This window comes from Cheilinus undulatus, linkage group 6 (assembly GCF_018320785.1).
Source record: "Cheilinus undulatus linkage group 6, ASM1832078v1, whole genome shotgun sequence".
NCBI lineage: Eukaryota > Metazoa > Chordata > Actinopteri > Labriformes > Labridae > Cheilinus > Cheilinus undulatus.
In genome coordinates, this window is record NC_054870.1 from 1,088,854 (window position 1) to 1,113,470 (window position 24,617).

The following is a 24,617-nucleotide window of genomic DNA, read 5'->3' on the forward strand; positions in this document are numbered from 1 at the left end:
AAAGGGGGAAGTCTCTGGGACTCAGCCAGACTGGGGACCAATGGAGGTCAGCAAAACTATGGTCCATTGTGAAGTTAATCTGAGAAAACCATATTTGATATTTGACCTGAATAACAACCACTCATATCAAAGAAACAAATATCTTTATTCATTCATTTGTATAGAAAGTAGCCCTCTTAAAATGAAAAAAATGGCTTTTAAGTGCAAAAAAATGGTGGTAATTAGGTGGAATGGGATGAAAATTTGATATAAACTGGCAAACTAGTTCAAATGGGCAAAGAAGGGTTGTAAAAAGTGATTGATAGAGGCTATTTTTGAGTCAACAGAGGCAAAAATATGCAGAAAGTGGTAAGAACTGGTTTAGAAGTGACAAAAACAGGCAGAAAAATGTGATGGAAAGGCTCTAAAATGACAAAAACGGGTTTAAAGTGGCAAGTATGTTCAAAAATTGGCAAAATCTGCGTTAAAAAGTGATGAAAAGGGGTTTGGTAAAATTGGTATAAGGTGGCAGCAGTGTAATTTTAAAAATATTTGTATTTTTTTTAAGGCATCTGAGGACCCCCCCAGTGTCCCGTGACCCCCAAGGTTGAGAACCGCTGCTCTAAAGCATGGCAGGCACTAAGCTTTTGCTCTGAAAATAATAACAGAAATGAAAAAAAATGCAAGTGAAAGATTTTACAAATATATTTTTATATAAAGTCTATGTAGAAAATTGATTCAATAATCCAGCTCTGGTTTTATTTATTAAACATCTGATGTACTGCATCAAAGACAACTAAAACAACTGAAAAATAGATATTTACAAAGATTCTTAGGTCAGTAATATTATTTGAAGTAGTCATTTTCTTTTGTGCTTTCATAAGGTCAAAACTTTTTCTTCCACCCTTGAAGTTCCCTTTCTAGCTTTTTCAAAGAATTCGAGTTTAAAGCACCTGAACATTGGCCTGATTATTCTGTGCAGTCAGGCCTAAACGTGCAAACTGCTGCGAAGGCATGGCTAGTTTTATTCATTCCTTTAGTAGAAAAATATTATTTGATGCTTCCTTAGTTCTGCATTTTGTTCATTTATTTGACATTAATTTTTTAATGTTTATGAATGTGCAGCAGTCCTCCTCTTGTTGTAGAGAAGCAAAAATACTTCAAATAAACAGTTAATATTTTCCTCCCATACTTTCCTTATGTATGTATTTCAAACCTGTCTATTCTGTCAGTTGTGAGCTTTTGTCAGCAGTCATGTTCAGCACTACCTTAAAGTGCACACGCTGCCTTACAGTAATGTTGCTGTGCAGGGTTGAACAATTTCCAAGCTGCTGGGTTATTGGCAATATAAAAAAACCCACCAATTTCTCTTAGACATGTAGAAAAAAAGCTTATTATGCTTTTTGAATTTCTGTGATAGGAAAAGCAGCGCTGCACTTAAGATGAATATCTTAGAGAAAATTGGGAGATCAGAAACTAAACGTTGATATTGTAGTCATTCAGGATATTTGGCTTGCCATGTTTTGTCATGTCTCTGATCCCCTCCTCTGTGTGTCCTCTCTCAGCCTATAAGCAGCACCTGGTATGACTACTGGGGGGCTGACTATGGCACTTATGGGTACAACCCGTATGTTGGAGGGGTCGGTATCCCAGTGTCTAAACCTCCAGTGGCTGCAGAGAAGCCAGGGTCTCAGAGTCTGTCAGTGTCTGTGTCCCAAGGTGAGTCCATGGCAGCTCTTTATGTTTTAGTCTGAACAGCTGAATACAGTAAAATCTTTATTGTCTGTCGATGTGACCTTTGACCTTTGTACCCACTCTTACAGCTCTGGATGCTCGGTTAGAAGTGGGACTAGAGCAGCAGGCTGAGCTCATGCTGAAAATGATGGCGACTCTGCAGGCTGACTCCATTCTCCAGGCCCTCTCCTCAAGCTCATCCACAGGTGAGGATGCATCAATAAAGCACACTGGAGGTGATCATTCAACACTTTCTTACCTATTTTGAAAAGCTCTTAATCTCTAGCATGTGTGAATCCCGAGCTAAAGTGTTATGTATAACAGTAGAATTATTTCAAATGCACGTTTTATTTCTATTTGAGTGTAATCCTTTAATGAGCAGACAGTAAAAGCTTCATGGTAGACATGCTGGGTATGTTGGATTCACTGCTTTTTTGAATGTTTCAAATTCAAAATATCTCACATTTATTTCTGCAAAAATGATTTTTGGGCTTTCTGTGCCTGTTATAGAGGACAGTGAATTGAATCAGAAACAGGAAAATATGTAAAGGAGGTTGGAAATGACCATGGGCTGCCCGTGTATGTAGGGTGCTACCTTATAACTAGACCATCTGCTCCACCAATTTATGATGCATTAAGATATTTAAGATTAATTACAGCACAACGTGATGTACACGCCAAAAACTGTAAAACAGTAATGCCATCAACAACATTCAGTATGACAACCTTAAAGGTTTAGCCTTAAAGCCTTAAAAGATAAAGAACAAGACCACAGTTTTCAGGGCTTTATCTCAGACCACTTAGTACTTTTGCTTGTTATATTCAAATTAAAGGGAGCGCTTCCTGCCCTGTTTAGGTCATGACCCCTTGATATAAACAGCTTCAGTTTTATCCAGTAGAAACCAAGGATTCAAAGTAAAGACCTGTTTTTATTGTAAGAAAGAGTTTAACATTTTTTAAAGCTGAAGACCTAAATCCACATGGACCTATGGGCAGCAGCCTGTTTGAACATACATAGTATGTCTTTTTTTACATGCAATTTGGTCACTAACCTCTTTGCTCATTCCTAAATCAATTCCTGAATCAACATTAATGACGGTAATTCCCAAAGTGGGCCACGTGCTCCTCCGGGGTGTGTGGTGTCATGATGGGGGGGCGCAGCAAGGCAAGGCACAGAAGAGGAGCGGTTTATTAATGTCACCTCCGATTCTTCAATGTGGTTTTAGTTCAAGTCAAAGACATTGGCTGCATTTTGGAATGGAGTTGAAAAGGAGTACCCACTGCCAGGCAGGAAAGCACTGGCCCCCCTTTTTAACATCCTACCTGAGTGAGATAGGTTTGTCTGCTGTTGCCTCGATCCACAGATTAGACATACAGATTAGAACTGGACACTGAAAATGAACTGAGGGTCCAGTCTCACAGCTGCAGCTAGGATCAGAGAAGATCTGTAGCACCAGATGAGCCCACAGTCACTGAAACAATTGCAGGACTGGGGGCATAAACCATGTTAGAGGTTTGCCAAGTTTCATCTCCCAAGGGTCATATATTTAAAATTCTTTTTGAGGCGACGGTTATTGTTATTCCTGTAAATTTTGAGGAACAAAATCGAAATTTGTCAGCAAAAATCCTGACCATCAGTGTGTTTGTTGTTGGTATGCATATTTCTACACCTTTATGTGTACAGGGCTGGGGAGGTCTAAAATATTTTTTTTCCGCCAAAGGGGGGCCTGGCTTAAAAAGTTTGAGAACCACTGATTATTGAAGTAAAGGAACTGAATTTCTGAAGAAGAGCAGCACTAACACCAGTGTGGGGATGCCATGACAGCATTAGCAGGAGCAGCCCATGTTAATGTATGTAGCCATGTAGCCAGCACACTCCCAGCCCTAAACAGCCTCTTAATGACCATGTGAGACAAACAGTAACACTGGTGCAGGCTCTGTAATGGTTAAAAATCTATCACTAATTATATTAACATGTTCTCCTCCTCCATCTGGTGACCCAGACCCAGGTTGTCTTACTGGACCCCAAGGTTGAGAATCACTGATTTAGGAGAAATGTTGAAGCACTGAGTTTGGCTGCGAAAGGCTGAAGGTTTTAGTTATTATAGGTTTTATTTTGGATTGATTTAAAGGGCCAATGTTCTTGCTGTTTCCATAAAATCTGTTTTCACAGTGCTTTCATTGACATAAATAGTAAAGTTAAAGCAGAAACATTCTGTTTAGTACCTTATTTATGTTTTTTTATGAATGGTCTTCAAGTGTAAAACTACGAGACTCACTTGTTGCTTTTCTTTCAGTGAGCCAGGCCTCCAATGGGACTGATGACTCCCTGCTGAGAGCTCTCCATGGAGGAGGCTCTCCTCCTGTAAGCAGCCTGATCCAGCCCTCCTCCATCCCTATGCTCAGTGCCTGCTTTAATAAGCTCTTCTCCATGCTGCAAGTCCACCATGTACAGGTAACTGCAAGCAAATACATCTGAAACACATAAAAGGCCACAACCTTAATGTTTTTGCTGTTCATTTTCATGCCAGGTGCATTTTTCAGTCTTTTCCCTATAAAACTGATTCAGTGAAATGAAGAATAATGGACAATGAAGGGTGTTAAAGAAGTTCCTTTCTTTCTTAGCTGGAGTCTCTGCTGCAGCTGTGGTTAACGCTCAGTCTCAACACGTGTTCTGGAGCAAATGAAGAGAGTGGATCAGACATCTTCTTGTTCAATGCAAGCAGAGTGCCCACCATCCCGCTCAACCAAGGTCAGGATTCTGTCACTCAGAACTCCTCTGATACAGCTGTGAAGACTGAGTCTGTTTCTGATGTATTGTGGGTGTTTGTGTATCTCCAGCATCCATCAGCAGTTTCCTGACGGTGCTGGCGTGGTATCCCAACACCTCCCTGAGAACATGGTGTCTGGTGCTGCACTCTCTCACCCTGATGACCAACATGCCAGCCTGCAGTCAGTATTTCACTTGTACTGCTTTTCTTCTGTCACATTAACACATGTCAGACATGTTTACTGTCAGTCTTTGTCTTGAGATCTTTTTATTTTTGAGTTTGGTAATAAAGGGTTTATCTGTAGTCGTTTAATCCAGAGACTACAGTTAATTAGACCTGGGACAGCTCAGCCTGTATGTTTAGCTGCACAGTTGAGCTACAGTTCTTGCTCCATTAGGACATATTGGGAGTAAAAAGCCCACTGACCCACTAGTATAGACTCCAGATGATAACTAAGGGACTGAAGCTTGGAACAGAAATGACTTTAATGGATTGTCTATGTAGGACAAATTTAATGTCTTTGCAATGTCATTAATTGACGCAGTAAATAGAAGTGGGGTTATGGAGAGAAAATAAAATCTAAAAGCTACAACTGAACTTTTGCCAGCTGTTTGAGTCTGAATGTTTTATTGTGTGGTTTTGGAGAAAGATTCTTTTGACTTGAAATGAAGGCAGTGTCTTTGTTTTTGCTCTTATATTTAGTAAACAGCCTGTCATGTTGTGTGAAATCATGGTGTGTAAAACCTGTGTGTGGATTTTCAGCCTCCAGTAATGGAATGGGCTCTCAGGAAAGCACAGCCCAGCAGATGGTTTCTGATCCCACCCTGGTTCACGTCCTGGTGCGCTTCCTGTCCGGGAGCAGCACAAACGGGACAAGCCAGCACAGCTCTCAGGTGGGACCCACGGCCACCCAGGCCATGCATGAGTTTCTGAGCCGCCTGCAGGTCCACTTGTCCTCGACATGCCCCCAAATGTTCAGCGAGTTCCTGCTCAAACTCATGCACATCCTTTCTACTGAGAGGTACGTGTATCTCAGGAAGTCTTATCCCAGTAAAGTTTGCATTTTACAATCATCTGTTTCTAACTCAGTAAAAAGAACGATGTCTTTGAGAGCTAATCCTCCTTTCTCATGCTATAGGGGTCCGTTCCAGTCAGGTCAGGGTCCACTGGACGCCCAAGTGAAACTGCTGGAGTTTACTCTTGAGCAAAACTTTGAGGTGGTGTCTGTGGCCACAATCTCCTCTGTCATCGAGTCCATAACATTCCTGGTTCACCACTACATCACTTGCTCTGACAAGCTGGTGTCCCGCAGCGGCTCCGACAGCTCTGTGGGTGCCCGGGCGTGTTTTGGCGGACTCTTTGCAAACATCATCCGGCCTGGCGACGCAAAGGCTGTGTGTGGTGAAACGACCCGTGATCAACTGATGTTCGACCTCCTTAAGCTGGTCAACGTGCTGGTGCAGCTGCCTCTGTCCGGAGACCGAGAGTTCAGTGGACGTTTGCCGCCGGCCGGCAGCGGAGCGAGTGACAGCAGCGTGTCAGATGAAGAGAAGGTCTGTGGCAGCAAAGAAAGCGTAGCTGGTGGATCCACATCCAGTCAGGGGCCTCCTGCAGGCGTGGCTGACTTGGTGCTAGCCAATCAGCAGATTATGAGCCAGATCTTGTCAGCACTGGGTCAGTGCAACAGCAGTGCCATGGCCATGATAATAGGTAAGAACACAGAACTAACACGCCATTTCCTGTCTAGGGTTTCAGTTCTTTTTTAGGTTTCTGGCTCCCAGCATTTGGTTATCAACCCTTGCCCTTGTTTTCATCACCTAACAGCACACAGAGTTAGCGACGTGTTTGAAAAACAGCACACAGAGTTAGTCACGTATTTTAAAAAAACAGCACACAGAGTTAGTGACGTGTTTGAAAAACAGCACACAGAGTTAGTGACGTATTTTAAAAAAACAGCACACAGAGTTGGTGACGTGTTTGAAAAATAGCACACAGAGTTAGTCACGTATTTTAAAAAAACAGCACACAGAGTTAGTGACTTGTTTAAAAAACAGCACACAGAGTTAGTGACTTGTTTTAAAAACAGCACACAGAGTTAGTGACGTAATTAAAAAAAAAACAGCACACAGAGTTAGTGACGTGTTTGAAAAACAGCACACAGAGTTAGTGAAGTGTTTTAAAAAAAACACACAGAGTTAGTGACGTGTTTAAAAAACAGCACACAGAGTTAGTGACCTGTTTAAAAAACAGCACACAGTAAAATATTAGAAAAAAAACGGCACACAGAGTTAGTGACGTATTTAAACAAAACAGCACACAGAGTTAGTGACGTGTTTCACAAACAGCACACAGAGTTAGTGACGAGTTTAAAAAAAACTGCACCCAGAGTTAGTTATGTGTTTAGAAAATAGCACACAGAGTTAGTGACGTATTTTAAAAACAGCACACAGAGTTAGTGACGTGTTTACAAAAACAGCACACAGAGTTAGTGACGTGTTTTAAAACCAGCACACAGAGTTAGTGACGTGTTAAAAAACAAACTGCACACAGAGTTAGTGACGTTTTTCACAAACAGCTCACAGAGTTAGTGACTTGTTAAAAAAAAAACATCACACAGAGTTAGTGACGTGTTTAAAAAACAGCACACAGAGTTAGTGATGTATTTTAAAAAAACGGCACACAGAGTTAGTGACGTGTTTCACAAACAGCACACAGAGTTAGTGACGAGTTTAAAAAACTGCACACAGAGTTAGTTATGTGTTTAGAAAACAGCACACAGAGTTAGTGATGTATTTTTAAAAAACGGCACACAGAGTTAGTGACGTGTTTCACAAACAGCACACAGAGTTAGTGACATGTTTCAAAAACAGCACACAGAGTTAGTTATGTGTTTAGAAAACAGCACACAGAGTTAATGATGTATTTTAAGAAAACAGTACACAGAGTTAGTGACGTGTTTAAAAAACAGCACACAGAGTTAGTGACGTGTTTTAAAAACAGCACAGAGTGTTATTTGTTTAGAAAACAGCACACAGAGTTAGTGACGTATTTTAAAAAGAGCACACAGAGTTAGTGACGTGTTTTAAAAACAGCACAGAGTGTTATTTGTTTAGAAAACAGCACACAGAGTTAGTGACGTATTTTAAAAAGAGCACACAGAGTTAGTGACGTGTTTAAAAAACAGCACACAGAGTTAGTGACGTTTTTGAAAAAAACAGCACACAGAGTCAGTGACATGTTTTAAAAACAGCACACAGAGTTAGTTACTTGTTCAAAAAACAGCACACAGAGTCAGTGACGTGTTTCAAAAACTGCACACAGTGTTAGTGATGTGTTTCAAAAAACAGCACACAGAGTTAGTGATGTGTTTGAAAAAACAGCACACAGAGTTAGTGACTTGTTTAAAAAACAGCACACAGAGTTAGTGATGTATTTAAAAAAACAGCACACAGAGTTAGTGAGGTGTTTCAAAAACAGCACACAGAGTTAGTGATGTGTTTGAAAAAACAGCCCACAGAGTTAGTGACATGTTTTAAAAACAGCACACAGAGTTAGTGATGTGTTTAAAAAACAGCACACAGAGTTAGTGACTTGTTTTAAAAACAGCACACAGAGTTAGTGATGTGTTTAAAAAACAGCACACAGAGTTAGTGATGTGTTTAAAAAACAGCACACAGAGTTAGTGATGTGTTTAAAAAACAGCACACAGAGTTAGTGACCTGTTTAAAAAACAGAGCATTCTGCAGCTTAAGAGACAGAAAGTTCTTCTTTGAAAACAAAATTTGTCTTAATAGGAACAAATAGATGACAGATATGCAGAACTTTAAATATGTCCTCCAATATAAAAGTGGACCTTCACACAGAAGTCTCTGATTGCCTGAAAAGTCAGATTTTGTTGCATCTAAGACCATTTTGTGATTGTAAAAGGAGACCTTATTCACCTCCTCTGAATGCCAGCCAGCACAGCAGCAAGTGGCATACACCATCGTCCCTGAAATCCTCCCCCAGGGTGTGTCCTCTTCCCCCTCTTCTCCAGTGACTGCCCCTCAGGGGACCCCTCTGTGAAACTCCTGAAGTTTGCAGACACTGTCATCAGTCTTCCTAAAATGTACTGTCAGAGAGGACAGTAGATTTTAGGAAGAGCCCCCTGACCTATGAAGGCTCTCAAGGGGGAAATGCTTCATCTCTTATGTACATCGCTCTAATCAACCTTCCTAAATAACCTTCTCTCCATCATGACTCTAATCATGTCTAGTCAGCATACTTGCCAATCTTACAACCTTACTATCAATGCCTACAGACTTACATATGCTAGAAATAATACCAGCAAAGCTGGGACATACCTACATCTTAATTCAGATGCTTTTGTAAGTTTATTTCTGTATTTATTGTTTAACTCCTGTACATTTAGAGTTAAGCTAACCGGAGTCAAATTCCTTGTTGTGTAAGCATACTTGGCCAATAAAGCTGACTCTGATTCTTCTATTGGTATATTTTTAAATGGGGTGTAACTTTAGTATGGGAGGTGACTCTTTATAGTTGAAGGTATTGTTATGAAATAATGTTGTGCTAAGTTAGCTACTGAAAGGTGCTTGTTTATTCAGTCAGGCAGCAGCAGCGAACGCTCTGAGTGTATCGACTGAAATGACAGTGTGTTGATTTGTTTTTGTGTTTAACTTTTCATTGAAGAGGATGAAAAAGTAAGAGTCACGGGTTTACATAATCTGAGAAGAGGAGAGATGTGGATGTCAGGATGTCATTCTCTTCTGCTGTTGTGAGCTGACATTATCTCCTCTCCTCAGGAGCCAGCGGCCTTCATCTGACTAAACACGAGAACTTCCACGGAGGTCTGGATGCCATCTCTGTAGGTGACGGCCTCTTCACTATCCTCACCACACTCAGCAAGAGAGCCACATCAGTCCAAGTCATGCTCCAGCCCATCCTCACATACATGGCCTGTGGTTACATGGGCAGACAGGTGAGTATGACACTGAGTGGTCTGTATTTAGAGGCATATATTCATGTTTGAAAAAATGAAGTAATCCCACTCTATCATATCTGTATCACTGCCGCTGTTGTAGGGTTCTCTCTCCACCTGTCAGCTGTCGGAGCCTCTTCTTTGGTTCATACTAAGAGTGTTGGACACCAGCGAGGCTCTCAGGGCCTTCCATGACATGGGTGGGTATACAGACTTTGTATTGCTCACTAACCCAACTATTCTTTACTGTACCTTGACTCAAAAAATGGCTGAAAAGATTCAGAGGTCATTGTGACCTCACAGTAGACCAGATGTCATAAACTTTATATCACAACTTTCTTATTTAAGTTTTGATTCTCTCAAGAAAAACGGCTTCATCTGCCACAGATATTTGGACAACACTTGAACAGTTTCTCCTGTACTTACATGTTCTGCTGTCTAAGCTGCGTGTACACTGTGTTTTCATGCTGACTCTAACAGTCTTGGGAGAGAGAGGTAGAATGCATAACCACTGCGCACGTTTTATGTGTTCACACTGTACGGTGCGATGGTCAGCCATGACCTGAGTGCTCACACTGTCGGGATGGACTGTAACAAGGATCAGTGCAGTCTCCTTTGAAAAGTCTCCTGGAGTTCAAAGTCGTATAGATATGTCTCATTTTTATGCTTGTAACAGCTTAAACCACTCTCACACACAAACACAAACAGCAGCTGGCTGCTAATAACTCTCAGCCAGAAGTCCTGCAGTTAGGCCTGTTTCCTGCTCGTTTATGTCCTTTATTTTAGTCAGGGAAGGTGCTTTCCTGCTGTCCTCATGGTTTACAAACAGGGATGAAAGATTGGAGGAAAGACATGCGAGACAAGAGACAGTTTCTGAACTGGAACCCCTGCGTACATGGGGAAGGACCTAACTGCTGCACCTTAAACAGCAGTTTTACTAGCTGAGAGACTCACAATATTCAACACACAACACACAGGTTTTAGAAAATATTAAGACTGTCACTAACTTCTTTAATCTCTTCCCTCACTAGGTGGTGTGCAGCTGATTTGTAACAACATGGTGACCAGCACCCGGGCCATCGTGAACACGGCCCGCAGCATGGTGTCCACCATCATGAAGTTTTTAGATTCGGGTCCTGGAAAGGCAGCAGACGGAAACCTGAAGGCCAGAGTGATGACGTCGGAGCCGGACAACGCTGAGGGACTTCACAACTTTGCTCCCTTAGGTGCTCTCATTTGCCTTTGACTAAATATTTCTAATCATTTTTGACAGTGTTATTACAAGGCCACTTCCCTTCATCAACTGATACCCCACTGATTGTAAACGGTTTGTTTTTCTTTTAACAGGCACCATCACATCAAGCAGCCCCACAGCCCAGCCGGCAGAGGTCCTCCTCCAAGCCACACCCCCACATCGCAGAGCCCGCTCAGCAGCCTGGTCCTACATCTTCCTGCCTGAAGAGGCCTGGTGTGACCTTACCATCCACCTCCCTGCTGCTGTGCTGCTAAAAGAGCTCCACATCCAGCCTCACCTTGCCTCTCTAGCCAGTGAGTTCATAAACAAGGCAGTGTTTTTTTTTAAGGGGTTTCCTTCTCTGGTTTTGTATCAAATGATTTTTCTCCCACTTGGAACAAAACCCAGCTATTGTTCTGATTTCTTTCCACCAGCCTGCCCATCCTTAGTATCTGTAGAGATCAGTGCTGACGGGGTCAACATGTTGCCACTCTCCACCCCGGTTATCACCAGCGGCCTGACCTACATTAAGATCCAGTTGGTAAAAGCGGAAGTTGCATCAGCTGTTTGCCTGAGGCTGCATCGGCCTCGTGATGCCAGCACCCTGGGTCTATCCCAGATCAAACTCTTGGGGCTGACGGCGTTTGGTAACACCTCCTCTGCGACTGTCAATAACCCCTTCCTGCCCTCCGAGGACCAGGTCTCTAAAACCAGGTACACTAACGATCCCTGGCTTAATTCTTTTTTTTTTTCTGTAATGTCACTACCGTTTTAAACTTTGCTTCTTCCGTACAGCATCGGATGGCTGCGTCTTCTCCACCATTGTCTCACCCACGTCAGTGACCTGGAGGCCATGATGGCCAGTGCCGCAGCACCCACAGCCAACTTGCTGCAGACCTGCGCTGCATTGCTCATGTCACCTTACTGCGGCATGCATTCGCCAAACATTGAGGCGGTGCTGGTCAAGATCGGGCTTCAGTCCACTCGCATCGGGCTCAAACTCATTGACATTCTTCTGAGAAACTGTGCCGCCTCGGGCACTGACCCAGCCAGTGAGTCACACGCAGCTGCATCATTAAACAGTGTTAATCACAGGCAGCGGATCCATGTGACCTCAATGAGTAGGAAAAAGAAGCCGAACTTATTTACTTACATGCTCTTACAAAAAGTCAAGGTTTTTTATCCAGCAAGTCCTCATAAAGGATTTAGATATTTGTAATTAGCCATTTAAAGGTCTGTTGTTATGGTTTTCATTTATTTATGGACTAAACTAGTCAGTATTTAGTAGTTATAGATGGCTTACTCCAGGATTAAATCACATTGACGAGTACATAACAGTTTTTAAATCAGTGCACGTCACTTCACTCTTCACATACGTTTGCAACTGGAAAACCAAGTTAAAATGTAAAATACACTTAAAGACTTCACAAAAAGAAAGGTTTTTCTCAAAGTGAGGCTCAGCATTAACTCATTAATCCACATATTTTATTAGTGCTTGTAAATTAAGTGCTCTTATGTAGTTAAGGCGCTCCATAGTTAATCTAATGCAGCAGCTGGATTGTAGTCATTATAGCATCTCTGCTCATAGTGATTGAAAACAAGGACACTACTGTTCCTGTTTAAGTTTAAAACAACTCACACAGCTTAGTGGACAGGTCCAAAGATGTCTGAACATTTCTTACTGCTCTTGTTAACAATGCTAATTGGCTAAAACTATGACTAAAATGTTTGTTGACTGCTTTTTGTGCATGAGAATGTCTAGGCAAAGACTGGCTAAAAATAGGTCTTTAGTGATAAAAATCTGATAGAAAGTGAGTTAAGTTTTCATCAAGGAAACTAGAACAGGACTGAATTCTAAGACATTCAAAATCTACCATATTGCTCCACTGTTCTCATAGTATGTCAGTATTTTCAACAGTGTATTTTAAACTAATTGAAGGATTGATAGTGCTTTAATAAGTGCTGTATTTCTTTCCCAATTAGGCTTAGAATTTCTTAGTTTAAAAAAGCCTTGACTGAAAAAATGCCAAAAAGGTAAGGACTTTTTATGGCCTTAATCTGGACTGAAATGTTTTTAGTTTGGTTTAATAAAAAGACACTGAAACTAAAAAGGTTAAAAATAACTGAAGTGTCAATAAAATCAAAGTAATTTAATTCTGTAGTCTAACATTTAGACTAAATTTAAGCTAGCTGCCAAACTTAACATTGCACTTATCTATTTGGATTGACTTTTCCTTTTTCCATAGTCAAGCTTGTCTTATTACTTTTGATCTACTAGCATTTTCTTGTTTCAAAATAAAAGCAGAACTTCATTTAAACAGGAAGTACCTTTTAGCTGTAGTTCAAGACAGATTAAAAACAAAACAAGCGAAAGCATAACAAACAACAGTTTGGCAAAATCCTTTGGCTTAATGGTTAACCTTAACCGGATTCCTCATACAGAGAAGGCATGAATTCCTGAAAAGTGTTCATACTGTCACATTAACTAGGATCACTGCATGTCCATGAGTCATTTTGTGCTCTTCTGCATATTTCTGACTCTGTTTGACAGAATAAGCACTTCTGATGATGTCTCCTGGTTTTTATTTATGGTTTCAGACCACACTGGTGTAGCAGGGCAGCACTCATTGAAATAATCACTACAAAACTCAGTTAAACTTTTCTCCTTACATGAATTTAATTCCAAAATCAAGGCATTGCTATTGATTCAAAGTGTCAACATGGACTCAAAAAATTGCTCTGACATGCAGATTAATAGAATTTCAGACATGTAGTTAAAAGTTCAGGTTGATTGTCATTAACTTCAACTATTTCTTCCAGCAGTCCTTTCTAAAACCAGATTAAATTCTGTTGTAGCTCTCTGCCTTCATTCGTCTGAAATGAAGATTTCAAGAGCAAAAATTGACCAAATGTATCGTCAACAATCTTCGGCTGTTCCTCTGGGCAGTGATGCAGTTTTTCAGTTTTTGTTACGTAATGGCTGGGAATAAAAATCTCTCTCAAATGAAAATGCATTTCCTGTCCACATGTTTCAATTCTTATTTTAGCCCCTTGTTTCTGTCTTTAAAGATTTGAACAGCCCTCTGCTCTTTGGACGACTGAACGGCCTCTCCTCAGACTCCACCATCGATATTTTGTATCAGCTAGGCACCACACAAGACACTGGAACCAAAGACAGGTAAGGCCGCTGGTTTCACCGTCACTGACTCTGCCCTTCACTGTTAGAATTACAAACATCCTAAATGTTTTCTAATCAAGGTGATTTCCCAGACAGCCTCACACTGCTGGTAGTAAAAAGTGTCCTCACTCTCTCCCTGTCATCTTTTACTGTCCTTTTGAAGCGCCTGGTGCATGTTAATGCTAATATAATTTCCTACTCACAGGAGAGCTGTGCTGTTTTCCCATAATTGTGTGACAAGTCATTAAGAAAAGATTCCCTGAATTTTAACCCTCCAGGATCCAGGCTCTACTCCAGTGGGTCCACGACTCTTCCCGCGTAGCAGCACACAAAATCAGCGGCCCCATGGGATATATTGGAGCCGGACCCAGCTCTTCCTCTGCTTCATCCAGGGAGTATGGCCTCCTCATGCCTTCGCCCTCACATCTCCACTGTGTGGCCGCCATCCTGTGGCATAGTTACGAGCTGCCTGTCGACTACGACCTGCCTGCCCTGCTCAACAGAGAGCTCTTTGAGTCAGTCATTATCTTTTATTACTCTTCGTGCAAACATACAAGAACAGCAGTGAGTTGTTTTCTTTTCAACAACCACAGAAGTTGTGTACTGACATGTCTACAGTCGCCAGGGTTCATGTTATGCAGTTCTCTATGGAGTTTAGTCCTCGGTAGTGGCTACGTCATGTGTTTTGTTGCTCTGATTGGCCCATAAAGATGTGACAGACAGAACATTCATCCAATCACCCTCCCAGTTCTTTTTTCAGAGGCTCTGCCCTTTCCCAAACACCATCTATGAGAGGTTTACCAGATGATGTGTTTCACACATCCATCTGGTGTCCCAGGTTATTATAGCCTGATATGGTTTGGAAAGAATTGCTCTAACTGAACTCTTTGGCTAGCAGCCTCTGGATATTTTTTCTAGTGTAATCATTTATACAGATAAAGTTAAATGCACTTTATCTAAATTCCAGTCGGAGAAGAGTCTCTCAGTCAAAATGACAATGAAAGATGTCCAGTAGAAACGTGCCGCTCAGCTGTACTCACCTTTGTTACTTCTCCTGTGGAGCTGAAGACTCTGTTCTTTAAAAAAATCACACTTCATCAGGTGTATTTACTAAACTGGAGACCACCGTTTACATTTCATGGATGAACTTGTCATAATGAAGTAGAAAAGCTGTTAAAAGTTGTCTTCCAGGTCCATGCAGAATGCTGCTGCTTGGAAACTTTTCTCCATCATTGTGTGAAATTCGTCCATGAAATGAGAGCTTTGGTTTACTGTTTAATAATCCTTATTCAGAACTAGAAGGAAGCAATGGAGATGAGTGTAGCTGAGCACTGCATCTGGTTTCTACCTGACTTGGATCCCAATGTCAGACAGCTCAGGAGTGGGGGTAGATGTGTGCTTTTAGGGGGCTGCTGGAATATACGTGTCCCACCACAAGTAAGCAGCACAAAACATGAGTAACTGGTGAATAAACATGAAGGTTTTGTTTCAGTTCTTCAGGGAAAAGTTCACTCCCAAAGCACCTGAAATGTAGAGTTGATGCAGAAAACGGCATCTTTAATCAAGAATAGACTGATGCCTCATGTTTGTCGTGCATCTTGCTGCTGATTATTGCCGATAGGTGGATTTTTGTACAGCTGCTCAAACAGTAAGCCAGTATTTAAAAAAAGACCATCTCAATTATTATTATTATTATTTTTTTTTAAGATTATATTTTTTGGGCCTTTTTGTGCCTTTGTTAGATAGAGGAGGACAGTGGATAGACTCCGAAACAGGGAAGAGAGTGGGGAGAGACATGCGGTAAAGGGCCACAGGCCAGATTTGAACCCTGGGCTGCCCCCATACATGGTGCGCGTTTTAAACCACTCGACCATCTAGTTTTTGGGGTTACTTTATTATCTATAGAGATTAAAAAACAAAGGAAAGAAAAAAAGAAAAGATACCCTGAAAACAACAGTGTATATTTTTCCTTAGCACATTTTCTGACTTAATTTCTTCTTTGGGGGTCGGATGGGAAGCTGTGGGCACACTGAGTCATGTCAGAACATAAACCAAAGAGGAAAACACGAAGGCTCCCTTCCCGACCGGACGTGGCGTTTAATCCACAGTTTCCTTCTGGGTTTGTTGCTGAGCTTCGCATGCGTGCTACTAAGTCACATTTTTGTCGCTCTGATTGGCCTGTAATGAATGTGACGGACAGAATGGTCATCCAGTCACCTTCCGAGAGGCCCAAAGGCCTTAATAGCAAGCTTTCCCAGCTGAATGTGAAATATCCATGCATTGGATTTATGACATAGTCTATCTAGTGTGTCGGCTTACAGATGAGAACCATCGGCTTCAATAGTACATTACAAGTTATATCTGTAGTGTTTAGAATTAGTTTGACCTTTCAAGCTTACCATGAAGATATGAAGAAATAATTATAGAGTCAATATAATGGCCCTGTTTTAATCATGTCCTCTCTTCTAGGCTGCTGTATAACTGGTCCATGTCATTGCCGTGCAACATAGTACTGAAGAAAGCTGTGGACAGCCTGCTGTGCTCCATGTGTCACATCCACCCCAGCTACTTCTCCCTGCTCATGTCCTGGATGGGGATCGTTTCAGCGCCCACAGTCAGTCACTCTCAAGCCCAGCATCACCGTCTTTCCATGACCGACGACGGCAAAAAGCAACACGATGCAAACACCAACGCTGCAGGCCTAACCGATGATTCCAAGCATGCGAGACCCCCCATTAACCTGTCAGAGTCCCAGTTAACCACGCTGGCTGCTGCCTCTCAGTCTCCAGGGGCCATAGAGCAGCTGCTGGACTCAGGCTTACCCTCACTGCTGGTGCGCAGCCTTGCCCAGTTCTGTGTCAGCCTCCTGGCCAGTGCAGATCTGCCTCTGCCCGCCGCTCAGACCGAGAGAAGACATCACCACCACCACTACCACTCATCCTCATCAGCATCACACAGTCGGCCTCCTTTGGCTGCAGAGCTGGCCGCTCCGGTGCTCCGCTTCCTGACTGAAGTGGGCAACAGTCACGCCATGAAAGACTGGTTAGGAGGACCAGAGGTGAACCCGCTGTGGACCGCACTGCTTTTCCTGCTGTGTCATTCCAGTGCCAGTGCCAGTGCCAGTACCGGTGCCAACGCAAGCTGTCAGCCTCTGGGGTCTGGATCTGCAGCAGGTCCCCCTCCACCCCAACCTCAGCCTTCAGGGTCCCGCTACTCCCTGGCCTCATCTGGACAGGCAGGAGGACTCACCACCCAGCAGAGGACAGCTCTGGAGAACGCCACCGTGGCCTTCTTCCTCCAGTGTATCTCCTGCCACCCAAACAACCAGCGGCTCATGGCACAGGTCTGCTTTTACGTTTCACTGTTTCAATGTCAAGAGAGCCCAATGTCTGTGGGGCAACAGGAGCTGAGTTTTGACAACTAAGATTGCTAATGATATCTTTTTAAAGCTGGTGACTTTCCTCTGAATCTTTTAAAGTGCAAGAGACTGACTGAATCCTTATTTGGATTTTTTTCAAGCAACCCAAAATATAATTCATGCTGTTCCAAAAAGCTTTGGAGTGTCTTATTAACAAACACAAAACCACTTTCTTATTCTGTATTGTAAATAAATCCTGTTCCTCTTTAAAGGGAGTCAAAAGCCAGAGATATACTTGCTGTTTTCCCTTGCAGATGTGTGTATCTGGCTGTGGTGTGAGTTTAGGTGCACATTCAATTTATTCTGCATGATACATGTTCGTAGAGGAAACCTATGTAAGGTGTCCAGGAGATCTCAGGCCGTATTCAACTTCCTGCTGAGCAGGATGTAAACCACAAACATGGAGACACCGAGGAGGCTATGCTGTTAGTTTTGAGAATTACCTCAACAGAAACATGATAACAGTAACATCAGACCGTTGTCCTTTGGTCAGAACACACTGCACTGTCGCTCTGATATTTTCCTCCATTCATGGACATAACAGTCCTGTTAGGGTTTAATTATTGACTTAAGTATTTGACTCTCAGCTGAATTTGTCCCTAGAAGTCATTGCTGCAGCAGCTGTTGGAAAAAGAAAGTCCGTCTGAGTGCTTCTTTATGTGGTTTTCTACTAGACAAAATTTAGGATATGTCTTTACTAAGAAACAAAACAAATATAATCAGAGCCACACTTGGCTGAAAGTCACCAGTTTACAGGGTCACTCGTTAAAATAAACACCAGCCCTGTTTTCATTTTGCTTTTCATGTTTCTGTGTCAACCTCTGACCCTGCACAGCAGATGGAATCATCTGACAAAGCTCAATTCTACAACATTTGAGTGCAACAGAAAAAGAACCAGGCGTTAGCTCCAGCTCATGTTTAGTTGTGCTGTGTTGTTAGCAACGGCTGCTACTGCTGTAGCTGGGATGTAGCTATAGTATAGCAGCACTTTAATCAGGGCTGGACTACATGTCTGTATAAAATAAACAGCAGAGAAATGCACTGAAAGCTATTCATGGTGGAAAAAATGTTCCCACTCCTCTGACAGCCTGCTTGGGCATGAGTTTGTGAGTGTTACAGTGAGGCGGTTTATAATGGTTACTACCACTGCTTCGGTTAGCTCAGATGAAGCCACAACAGCAGATCTAGCACCACATTTCTTTACTAAAACGAGCAAAAAGCCATACTGAAAGCTTTATATGACCGATAGGATTGTTTTTTTACTGCTGACGCGGCCTGCTTGGCCATACGTTTGCAATCGCTATGGGTGACTTATAGTTCTTTGTAAGCTGATGTTTGGCTGTGGCCAGGGTAGTGATTATCTTGGATGTAGCTGTAGAAGAGTGACAGTTTAATCAGACCTCAACCACATTTCTTTATAAGAAGAGAGTCAAGACCCAGACTGATGGTTCTCTTATCAAAGACAGTGTTTTTACACGTCTCCCAATAAGCTTCAGCATGAGTTGTAGTCATAGACGACCTCTCTATTCAATTCCTGCATGGATCTGGTCAGCACTGGAGCTCAAATGTTGAAAAGTCCTGCCCTTCCTTGTGTGAGAGGTTTCACAGATGAATGTGGAATATATTCATGCAGTGAAACGGTCTAGCTGGCATATCAGGTTAGCCGACCTCTACAGCAGAACCGATCTGTCCCAGCTAGTTTGACAGGCTTTTATGTCTGTACAGTTACAGTGACACACCATGCAGATATGGATGGTTGTAGGCTTGGCTTTTAACCCTTCATCCACACCCTCTGTCTCATGTCTGTGTCACCTTAATGTTTTAGGATGTGAGGCATGACACATGTGGCCGTCATCATGTGAATGTGTAGTTAACAGCAAGTATATCTCTGACCTAAGAGAAATTAGTTTTCCAACATCCTGAAATACTATGCTCTCATGAACAGCCCAGGACAGGTAAAGAGACAGACGTACTGCTTTTACTGTGGCAACCAAAATCAATGCAAACTGATTGTCCCTCACAGTTTGTTTAACTTCAGCAGGATGTTTTACAGCGCAGAGCCTGGCGAGGCCCATTTGTCCTTAAAGAAGATGTCAAAGCCTGTGTTCTATACACTCTGTATTCCGTTCCTCTTGAAGGCTCTGGTTTATAATACCTGATCTCTACTAATAAGCCTTCATAGTCCCATTAAAAACTGCGTTTGTTTTAAGACCTGATCTTCTGTCTGCAGGTACTCTGTGAGCTCTTCCAGTCTGCCCCTCAGCGAGGAAACGTCCCCATCTCTGGAAACATATCAGGCTTCATCCGGAGGCTTTTCCTGCAGCTAATGCTGGAGGATGAGAAAGTCACAGTCTTCCTGCAGTCTCCCTGCCCGGTGAGAAACTCTCTTTGCTTTCTCCACTCCCAGTTGTTACCTTTCAGTTGGGTACCCCTCTGACTTGTTTTCTGTTCCATTAGAGTAACAGTTACCCAACAGCAGTTGTATCATAAGTAAACATCATTCTTAGTTTGACACAATGTAAGACACAGCTGACATCTTTACATGCATCTTCAGAGAATGATTTTAGAGCTCTTCCTGAATAAACCATGGATATAAAGGAGTTTGGGATTGTACTGGTTTTGTTACTGAGCTCTCACTCAAACACATGTAGCTTGAGCCACGCCTGTCAGAGGTAATGAGATGGTCCAATCTGAGTAATGAAACCGAGGCATGTCATGCTCCCTGGTTAATTATGGAGGGTTAGGGTTAGGGTGTTATGACTGGAATTATGACTTAGGATTCATTTTTTCAAGCATGGCCTTACTTTCAAATTTTGTCCTTTTTATTTGGCAGAAATGGGCTTCCATAGCAAACTGATGGTGTGGAAAGAGAGCAAGAGCTCATTGCAGTATCTAACTATGCCCACAAGGTGACAGTGAAGCAGTATGATAGAAAAACCTCCTCTCCTGTCTCTGAGAACCCCTTAGATGGATGCATGCCAGTGTCCTCATTGACGCTTTAATGAACAATATCTTATCAACCCAGTGATCAGTTGTCTGTCAAGCTCTCTTTTAGGAAAGTGGCAGTGTGTGTGTGTGTGTGTGTGTGTGTGTGAGGGCAGGGTCTTGAAAAATGAGTTTTAATTACCCGAAGAAAACCATTTTCACATCCTTTCTGTCATGTTGTTCTCAGAATGATGGGCTATTTTCCTTGTTGGCCGCTTACAGAGAGAGCTGTGGTCAACAAGGTCGTCTGGTTGGTCCAGATGACGTATTTTAACAACCGCTGCCCAGACTGTGGTGGGAGGTTGGCTTTTTAAATTTTATTTGGCAAACCTCGACTCTTTCTTTCCACTTTTTGGTCATGAAAAGAAAAATCAAAGTTTAAGGCTGTGAAACAGACGAATAATATGCATCATGTGGGTAAAAATAAGACTGTGATTGGCTGATAGATGATTGCAAACATGAAGGAATAGTTCAGGCTGTGGCCAGCTTAATACAGTGGTTCAAAGATCCAAATTCTGAGTAGATGACTCTCCTTGAAACAGACAGATTTTAGTAAAGAGGTGTGGCTCTAACGATGGCGATGTAAGGGCCTTTGTCTGTGTTTCGTTGACTTTGTCTAGAAGTCCAATGCTCTGTTTGTCCAAAGTAAAAAGTCCTAAAGAGCAGCTACTGAGAGAGACTCAGCAGAAGTCAAGGCATCAACATGGACAGAGCTTGGAGGCAGACGGGAAAAGCCGCCCGCTCACTCCTTCATGTGTGCTTTAGTGTAGTGTTTATTTGATTAGTATTCATTATTTCATAACCATTCAAAGTGGACCTACTACAAGCTACCTGAGTGTTAAAGGATGATCAATGCTCCTGTGAGGCTGGTTCCTGCAAGGTCACAGGGTTGGATTTTATCAGCCTTGTTTCAGGATTAAGGTCAGCAGTTAAACTAGCAGTTCTGAAAACTCCCGCCCATATTTACAGCTGAGATATCAGCAGTATGAATCATATACTGTGTTGGCCTTAGGTATCAGTGAAATGTATAAGTGTACTGTCAGGTAGGCATATAGGTAGTTTCATAGTTTCCATAGGTAGTTTCCTAGAGGGCTACATACTCAGAAGGCCCATGTTGAGTCCTGAACATGTGAAAGAAGCCCCAAATGTAAATACAGCTACCAGGTCCAACTGGAAATCAGTTAAACCTGTGTAAAAATCCAAAATGAAGCAGAAACAGCTTAAAATACTCAAGATTTGAATTTTAAGATAAAGGGAGATTAGTCATGGGACAAAGCCAGAATATCACAGCTGCTTAACACCATTATGTCAGTGTGATGCTGAAAGATGTTCTTTTCCTCAGTGTTGCTGGGAAAACTTCAGAGATCTTATCTCAAAGTATAGTTCTTGATTATTTTGAATTTAATGTTGTTATTATAATTTGAGTTGTCCTCTTTCTCCTCAGTTATATAAAGGACGCATTAACGCCACCAGCCACATGATCCAGCATCCCATGTACGGAGCGGGACACAAGTACCGAACCCTCCATCTGCCTATCTCCACTACACTGGCTGAAGTCCTGGACCGGGTTTCAGGTATGTTGAGCCTCAGTCATTCACTCCAACAGGCTGCTGGGTAAAGAAAGTTATCTAGTAGTTTATGCCCTCATAGACAGTGGAGTCACTGGTGTTTTCAGTAGAATAAGACTTTGTGGTAGCTGTTTTGAGGTTCTAGCCTTTATCGATTTGATTTGGCCAGTACTATTCAAGAGTCACTCATTACTCAAAAACTCGAGTGAGATAGTCTTTGTTGTCCCATAGGGAAGTTTGTTTCACAGAATGTCAGAAACAAAGACGTTGACGTATCAAATAAACATGAAAGCACACATGAACATATGAGTACGAGTCAAACATGCAAAATAAACTCTGAAATACTGAAACACAGATCTGGATTATTTTCTATCAGGGATGTGCAGTTCTAGGAAAATAACTTTATAGTTGGAGAAAAATTGGAAGATTCTAAGAGATGCACTATAATGAGTTTGTTAGCTTGATGCTAACACACAGTGGACATTGTCATTGATAGGCTAACAGATTTAGCATCACTTTTCGCATATTCTTGATTAAAGAAATTATCTATTTTACTTGAAGGGGACATACAATCCAAAAATCACTTTTTCAGGCTTTTCTAACACAAATCTGTGTCTCTGGCCTGTCCACAATCCCCTTAAGTACCAGAAAAATCCGACCCCCCCCCCTTCTCCACCTTTCAGAAAATGTTTGCTGAAACAAGCCGTTCTCAGATTTTAACCCTACTGACCTCACGTGGGGCGTAAGCACCGGCCCCAGGATTGGTTGGCCCTCCCCCACTGGGAGGAAAGTTCCGCCCTCCTCTCCTGATCCCCTCAGCTGAGATGCTGGATAGCTTAGTGGGTTACCCTGCTGACTACGGTCTGGGACACTGATGGTTCAAAACTTTGGATAAAAGTGTCTGTAACATCAGGAAAGCCACATCCATTTCCTGAGAGGGGTGTGGTCAGGGGCGAGTCAGACGGCTAATTAACATTTAAGGCCACAGACACAGAAACAGCTGGTTCTGAGCAGGGCTGAAATAGAGGGGTTTTTAGACATGCAGAAATCAATACTGGAGTGTTTTAACAGCTACAAACTTCACAGGCATGTTTTAGGGACCTCTGAGACTGATATAATCTTGTCTTAAAGAGTAAAATGTGTGACCTTTAACAATACAAAGATGAATTGTTTAACGTATTATCTACATAGATAGTTAAAGGTTATGGTTCAGCCACATCGTTACAGGATTTCTGCACTGCCGGTTGTTTGTACCAAAAGATTTGCAGCTTTTGTCAGGAAATGTGTGAACCATCCTGTGAGCTTGTGAGTTCACAGCAGCTTTCACAGTAAATTACTATCAAACACTGTTTTTGAAGCCTGACTTCAGCCTTCATCAATATTGTTTAGCCCCACAGCTGCTGTTTGTGCACACATCAGGACCCAATCCCAGTGAGACAGGTCAGACCTGCTGCTTGTGTTCAGCATTTCCACTCAGGCTTCAGTTCCCTTTGGTTGTGAGTTTAAATTTTAAACAATGTTTGAGCTTAATGTCTTTTGACAAGCATCTTAAACAACAAATATGGAGCCACAGCACCTTGGAGCCTCTGAAATGTGGCTCCAAGTGAAATGTTTTCATGGATGTTACAAGGTTTTACTGCTGTGGCTCTTAGACTCCAGTGGTAACATCATCTGTTTTTGACAGCGGTATGATGTCGGGTAAAGACTGTGGTCTCTAATGGGTTACACAAATCGTTGAGATCAGTTGGCAGTAAAGTCTACAATACAACTATACAGTCATACCTAAAATCGCCAGTTTCCTGCTGAGTCTCTAGTGAAATGATGGAAATATTGTGAAAGTCTCCAGAAGAATTCATCAACTGGAAAATGAAGTTTTTATTTTGTTGTTGTAAGACCCCCAGACATGGACTAGATGCACCCCCCAGTGCTGGGCCGGCACCGGCGTTTACCAGACAGATGTAGCTCAGGATGAAGCTGCTGTAACACCACCCCCTGTTTGTTAAAGTAGTGTGGCTGTGTTCACAATCACATCATGTTACTTTGCACAGTTGATCCATGCAGCATGAGAAATCCAAACCAGTGCAGGAAAAACAGGAGGTAGCACTTAATGTTTCTGCTTGCTGTCTTTGTCTCTAAATTGTCCTGAAAGCAGAAAGTTTCTGTCAAGACGAGTGAATAAACAGACAGTGTGCCATGTGTCCACATAGCTCAACCAGCAGTGATCGCTACCTTCATCACTGCTTTAAAATACAGATGATAACCCTCCAAGATCAAGAAAAGAGGGAATTTCCTCCACAAAATAAAAATATTCAAGTGTTCTGTAAGATAGACGAATTTGTCTTCACCATCACTGAAATTTAAATGGATTTAGTTTTAGTATTCTAAAAATTTGGTTCCCAGATGATGCGCTGGAGCTCAGAGGTGTGCTTTGTATGTAGTCATGGTTTAACAACTATACAGTGTCTAAAAGACACTAGCGCGTGTTTAAGAGCCAATTTTGGATCGATATGAATTTGAAGTGCCTTGAGATATCTTAGATGTTGCCCTCCTTTTAACTCAGCTCATACTTGAAAATAAAAAGTTCGATTTTCTGAGACAGTCCTGACAAGCAGCAGCTGAGGCATAAAACGTCAGTAGTTAGCACAACATTTGAGGAATGGGGAAAAAAAGAACAAATAAAAGCTTTATCTTAGTAGTTTTTCTGTTATGTACAGCCATTATATCAGCTGGAAATACTGGCAGTAAATGTAATATCTGCCAGTATCAACATGT

General features: G+C 42.1%; 1 protein-coding gene across 9 annotated transcripts in view; it reads left to right on the forward strand.

Annotated features, from left to right (window-relative positions):
* Positions 1–24,617, forward strand: part of birc6 (baculoviral IAP repeat containing 6) — a 195,757-nt gene that overhangs the window by 62,014 nt on the left and 109,126 nt on the right. For 6 of the 9 annotated variants that reach the window (XM_041789459.1, XM_041789462.1, XM_041789467.1 and 3 more), the window contains exons 39-56: positions 1,545–1,698; positions 1,803–1,949; positions 4,011–4,168; positions 4,339–4,465; positions 4,555–4,665; positions 5,247–5,505; positions 5,623–6,194; positions 9,287–9,462; positions 9,566–9,662; positions 10,494–10,688; positions 10,810–11,010; positions 11,131–11,410; positions 11,492–11,748; positions 13,766–13,874; positions 14,153–14,389; positions 16,344–17,217; positions 19,523–19,666; positions 21,722–21,851. In XM_041789459.1, coding sequence (XP_041645393.1) covers positions 1,545–1,698; positions 1,803–1,949; positions 4,011–4,168; positions 4,339–4,465; positions 4,555–4,665; positions 5,247–5,505; positions 5,623–6,194; positions 9,287–9,462; positions 9,566–9,662; positions 10,494–10,688; positions 10,810–11,010; positions 11,131–11,410; positions 11,492–11,748; positions 13,766–13,874; positions 14,153–14,389; positions 16,344–17,217; positions 19,523–19,666; positions 21,722–21,851 — 4,228 coding nt within the window. The remainder of the gene's footprint in view (positions 1–1,544; positions 1,699–1,802; positions 1,950–4,010; positions 4,169–4,338; positions 4,466–4,554; positions 4,666–5,246; positions 5,506–5,622; positions 6,195–9,286; positions 9,463–9,565; positions 9,663–10,493; positions 10,689–10,809; positions 11,011–11,130; positions 11,411–11,491; positions 11,749–13,765; positions 13,875–14,152; positions 14,390–16,343; positions 17,218–19,522; positions 19,667–21,721; positions 21,852–24,617) is intronic. The other 3 variants (XM_041789463.1, XM_041789466.1, XM_041789468.1) reach the window with 1 other exon arrangement.